We start from the raw sequence: 6,000 nt of genomic DNA on the forward strand, positions 1-6,000 counted from the left end.
TTCACTGAAAGCGGTATCACAGGTAGGCAGGGAATGTTGTTGAGTAGAGAGATCGAGGAGTACAGGTACATGTACCATCACAGGAATATGGGGAATGTAGTAGAATAGAGGGCTCTTGAAGTCCAGGTATAGCTGTCACTTAAAGTGGCATCATAGGGAGTGTTGTAATGTAGATGGGCCCAGGAGTGCAGGTACATAGTTCCCTGAAGTTGGAGTCACATCTCGATTGGGAGTGGTGTTGTACAGAGGGATATGAACCAGTTGTATTAAATTAAACTAAATCAAGTTGAATGAAGCCAAACAAAATAAAAGGAGCTAAACTAAACTAAACAAACTGAAGTAAACTAAATAGGATTAAATTAAACTGAAGCAAATTAATGTTAGTCAAATATTCTAGCAGATCTGTACAAACACCACCCACGCAAAGCCGCGTGGCCGGATGTTATCAGGCCTTCGGTACTCAAACCGTGTGCCAGCAAGTTGTGGAGGGTCCTCCAGCATAGCTTCAACCTCAGCCGGAGCCTGGAGAGGGATCCTGTGATGCGGAAGACATCCGGCCTGGTTCATGTACCAAAGTGGACGTGTCCCAGCTCCTGCGATAAGAGTAGACCGGTGGCGCTGATATCACACATCATGAAATCCCTGGCGAAGTTAGTGCTCACGCACATGCTACAACTGGTTAAACCCAACCTGCACCGCCTGCAGTTCGCTGACCTAGGCTAGGTCACCTAGCTAAAATGGGGATGGAGCACGCCATAATCCACCTGTTCCATCGTTCCAACGTTCACCAGGATATGCCGGGAAGCACTGTCAGAGTAATGTGTGTTGACTGCTCCAGTACTTTTAACACCATGCAGTCTGCAGTGATGGGGAACAAACTGACGAATATGTGGGTGTGTGATCCATTGGTGTCCTGGCTGCTGACTCCCGTTCACCCCCCTCCCCTATTCTCCCTTCACCTACCTCTCCAATCTTTGCACATTCCCAATCCTAGACTTTTCATTTGTCAATTTAATTTAATGTTTCTTATTGTGTTTCATGATTGTGGCAGACCAATTTCCGTCTCCAGGTTCTATAGTGTCGCATCGTAACAGAAAGTGAGCGGAACGGAACTAAATTGCACTGAATTAAACTAAACTGGATTCAATTACAATAGAACATTCTAACCCAAGTCGTAGAAACTAATGTGAGCTGAACTAAATTAAATAAAACTCAGGTAAGCTAAACTAATCTAAATGAAAAGGGTCTGGACAAATCAACCCAGGTGTGTTTCCCAGCTCCATCACACTAAGCACTACAATCCCCCTCTGTATAAATCCCATGACGATGGCGTGTGTCACTGACCTGTGACACGTATGTGGATCGCTGGGCTTGGAGGGGACGGGAGCCACCGAGCGGAGACGTGCACCAACATGACACAGGTGTAGGTGTTGTCCGTGTCTGACCTTACGTCTATGACGCGGTGGGTGAAGGTCGTGTGACTTCCCGTGCTGCTGGTGAGAAGGTCGGACCCTTTCCTCAACTGAAACCTCCCCGCCGTGTCTCGCCGTGAACTAGCGCACGTGATGGTGACGGATTCTCCAGGCGCATACACAGGATAATCAAGAGTCTTGGAGATAGTCGGTGCACGCGGGCGTTCTGGAATGAAAAACATCGCCATAAAATATTTACATGCACAGATAAACTGGTGTTGTTGCATTCTGGAAAGTCCAACATGGGCACGCCCTACATGGTGAATGGTAGAACTCTGGGGAGTGTTGTAGAGCAGCTATGGGAAGTGTTGTGGAGCAGTTCTGGCGAGTGTTGTAGAACAGCTCTTGGGATTGTTGTAGAGCAGGTGGATCTAGGAGCGCAGGTACATTTTCCTCGAAACATAGAAAATAGGTGCAGGAGTAGGCCATTCGACCCTTCGAGCTTGCACCGCCAATCAATATGATAATGGCTGATCATCCAACTCAGCATCCCGTACCCCCTGATCCCTTTAGCCACAAGGGCCACCTCTAACTCCCTCTTAAATATAGCCAATGAACTAGCCTCAACTACCTTCTGTGGCAGAGAGTTACAGAGATTCACCACTCTCTGTGTGAAAAATGTTTTCTCATCTCGGTCCTAAAGGATTTCCCCTCTATCCTTAAGCTGTGACCGCTTGTACTGGACGTCCCGAACATCGGGAACAATCTCCTTGCATCTAGCCTGTCCAACCTCTTAAGAATTATTTGAGTTTCTATAAGATCCCCCTACAAGATGAAGGTGGCATTGCAAGTAGATTAGGAGCTTTGCAGAGAAGAGAGATCTAGGTGTAAATTGACACGTTTCCTGGACGTGGCAGCACATGTAGATTGGGGGTATTGTGGAGAAGAGGGATATTGGAGTGCAGGTTCTAACTGCCCTAAGAATGCGTCACAGGACGTTTGGGCGTGTAGGTGAGCAGAGAGATCAGGAAGTGCAGGTACATCGTTCCCTGAAAGTCGCGTCATTGTTAGATAGGGATTATTATAGAGCAGAGATTTATAGGAGCGCAGGCACTTCGTTCCCTGCAGCCGGCGTCATAATTAGATAGGGAATATTATGGAGTAGTTGGAATACAGGAGACCAGGTACCCAGTTCCCTGAAGGTGGAGTCACACCTCAGTACGGAGAGGTTTGCTGGAGAGGGATCAGAACAGTACTCAACTGGATTAAATTAATCAAAATTCAAACTAAAGAAAGCCAAACAAAATGAAAGGAACTAAACTAAATTAAATTGAAGTAAACTAAACTACACTAAAGTGGACGGGACAAAACAATAACCCAGGTTTATTTCCCAACTCCATCACACTAAGCACCAGAATCCCACTTTGAATGCATCCCATGACGGTGGCATGTGTGACTGACCTGTGACACGAATGTGGATCGCATGGCTCGGAGGTGACGGGAGCCACCGAGCCGAGGCGCGCACCAACATGGCGCAGGTGTAGGTGTTATCCACGTCTGCCCTTAAGTCTGTGATGCGGTGGGTGAACGTCGTGTGATTTCCCGTGCTGCTGGTGAGAAGGTTGGAGTCTTTCCTCAACAGAAACCTCCCCGCCGTGTCCCGCCGTGAACTAGCGCACGTGATGGTGACGGATTCCCCAGGCAGGTACACGGGATAGTCAGGAATCTGTGAGATATTCGGCGGCGGCGGACGTTCTGTAACAACAAACATTGCCATAAAACTTTCACATGCACATAAAACTTGAGGTGTTATATTTAGAAAATTCCAAGATGGGCAGGACCTACGAGCTCAGGCATATAGTTCCCTGAAAATTGACAAATAGGTAGTTAGGGATTGTCGTTGAACAGATGGATCTAGGAGCACAGTTACATATTTCCTTGAAGCTGGCATCAGAGGTGGATCGATATTGTGGTAGAGCAGACGGATCTAGGAGCGAAGGCACATAGTTCTTTGAAGGTGGCGTCACAGGAAGATAGGGATTATTGTTTAACAGAGGGATCTACGAACCCAGGCACATAGTTCCTTCAAGGTGGTGTTGCTGGTAGATAGGGTGTTGTAGATTAGTGGGACATAAGAGTAAATGGACGCAGCTCCCTGAAAATGATATCACAGGTAGACTGGGAATGTTGTTGAGCAGAGAGAACTTGGAGTACAGGTACTTCTTTCACTGAAAGTGGCATCATAGGGAGTGTTGTCGAATAGATGGATCCAATAGTACAGGTACATAGTTCCATGAAGGTGGAGTCACAGTTCGTTTGGCAGTGGTGTAGTGCAGACGGATATAAACCAAACTAACCTGGATTAAATTAAACTAAATCAAACTGAGTTAAGCCTAACAAAATCAAAGTAACTAAACTAAACTAAAGTAAACTAAATAGGATTAAATTTAACTGAATCAAACTAAAGTTAGCCTAATAATCTAGCAGAGCTGTACAGACTCCACCCACGCAAAGCCATGCGTCCCGATGGTATCAGCCCTTGGGAACTCAACCGTGTGCCAGTCAGTGGTGCAGAGTCCTCCACCATTGCCCCAACCTGATGCTGGGCCTGGAGATGGTTCCTGTGACGTGGAATACTTCTTGCCTAGTTCATGTGCCAAAGTGGACGTGGCCAACTCCTCCAATGACTATAGACCGGTGGCGCTGATTTCCCACAACATGAAGTCCCTGGCGAAGCTAGTGCTCACTCGCCTGCGACCATTCGCTAAACCCTACCAGGATCCCCTGCAATTCGCTGACTTAACAACGATTGGGGTGGAGGACGCCATGATTTACCTGTTCCATCGTTCCAATGTTCAACAGGATAAGCCGGGAAGCACTGTGAGAGTCATGTGTTTTTACTTATTCATTACTTTGAAAACCATCCAGCCTGCGCTGCTTGAGAGCAAACTGACGAAGATGTGTGTGGGTCCTCCACTGATGTTCTGGATCACCAACTACCTGACTGCACGACCACAATATGTCAGACTACAGAACTGTGTCTCGGACATGTTACTGATCAACACAGGGGCCCCAAAGATAACGGTCCTCTCTTTCTTCCTATCATCGGCCTTCAGACGCAACTGGGACTCATGCCACCTGGAGATGTTTTTGAATAACTCTGTCATTGTGGGCTGCATCAGTGAGGGGAAGGAAGATGAATACAGAGATGTAGTCAATAACTTTGTTGAGTAGTGTGGGCTGAATCACCTGCAGCTCAACATTGACAATACTAAGATGTGCCACTATATAAGAAAGGTTAGAGCCGTCTGTATTTTCTGAGGAGGCTCTTCAATGTCTGCAATACGATGCTGCAGATGTTCTATCAATCGACGATGGCGAGTGCCATCTTCTTCGCTGTCATGTACTGGGGTAGCAGGGCGAACGTGAGGAGCACCATCAGCACCAGACTAGATCCACCAAGATGCAGAAGAAAATGCCACAGTAGATCCGTTTTGCCTGCGGATATCAATCTATACAACTCCACCCCCTCCTGCCGTTGTGTTTACTGACTCCCTTTCACCTGACAGCCCCCCCCCCCCCCCCACACACCCCTCGCATTCACCCGACCCAGTCCTCCCACCCCCACCCCCACCCCCCCTCTCCAATGTTTGCACAGCCTCAATCCTTAATCCTGGATTTATCACTCGTTACTTAACTTAATGTATCTTATTGTGTTTCATGATTGTTGGCAGACCAACTTCCCTCTCAAGGATCTATTGTATCGCATCGCAACAGAAAGTGAGCTGAAATAAACTAAATTACACTGAAGTAAACTAAACTGGATTAAATTAAACTGGAACATACTAAACTAAGCCACAGAAACTGTGAGCTGAACAAAACTAAATAAAACAGAAGTAAACTCAACTAATCTAAATGAAAGCAATCTGGATTAAACTACCCAGGTTTGTTTCCGAGCTCCATCACATTAAGCACTATAATCCCCCTCTGAATAAATCCCATGACTATGGCATGTGTGACTAACCTGTGACACGTATATGGACAGCTGGGCTTGGAAGGGACGGGAGCCACCGAGCGGAGACGTGCACCAACATGACACAGGTGTAGGTGTTGTCCATGTCTGCCCTTAATTCTGTGATGCGGTGGGTGAAGGTCGTGTGATTTCCCGTGCTGCTGGTGAGAAGGTTGGAGTCTTTTCTCAACTGAAACCTCCCCGCCGTGTCCCGCCGTGAACTAGCACACGTGAGGGTGACGGATTCCCCAGGCACGTACACGGGATAGTCGGGTGTCTTGGAGATGGTCGGTGGCGGCGGAAGTTCTGGAACAACAAATATGGCCATAAAACATTCACATGCACAGAAAACATGAGGTGCTACATTTTGAAAATTCCAAAATGGGCAGGATCTACTCAGCTCTGCGGAGTGTGGTAGATTAGAGGGATTGTAGAGCACAGGCTGCAAGTGGAGAAATAGGTAAATATGGTGTTTTGTAGAGCAGTGGGATCTAAGAGCGCAGTTACATAGTCCCTTGAAGGTGCTGTCACAGGTGGATAGAGTTTGTTGTTGAACAGATGGGTCTCGGAGCGCAG

The 6,000-nt window shown here is 47.2% G+C and overlaps 1 protein-coding gene across 1 annotated transcript in view; it reads right to left on the reverse strand.

Annotated features, from left to right (window-relative positions):
- The window catches only part of igsf1 (immunoglobulin superfamily member 1), a 55,087-nt gene extending 49,312 nt beyond the window's left edge, over positions 1–5,775 (reverse strand). The window contains exons 1-2 of the mRNA XM_033016454.1: positions 5,437–5,775; positions 2,874–3,167 (exon numbers count right to left, since the gene is read on the reverse strand). Coding sequence (XP_032872345.1) covers positions 2,874–3,167; positions 5,437–5,752 — 610 coding nt within the window. The 5' untranslated portion in view covers positions 5,753–5,775. The remainder of the gene's footprint in view (positions 1–2,873; positions 3,168–5,436) is intronic.
- Positions 5,776–6,000: the final 225 nt, after the last annotated feature.

This window comes from Amblyraja radiata, unplaced genomic scaffold (genome assembly GCF_010909765.2).
Source record: "Amblyraja radiata isolate CabotCenter1 unplaced genomic scaffold, sAmbRad1.1.pri S92, whole genome shotgun sequence".
In the NCBI taxonomy this organism is placed as follows: domain Eukaryota; kingdom Metazoa; phylum Chordata; class Chondrichthyes; order Rajiformes; family Rajidae; genus Amblyraja; species Amblyraja radiata.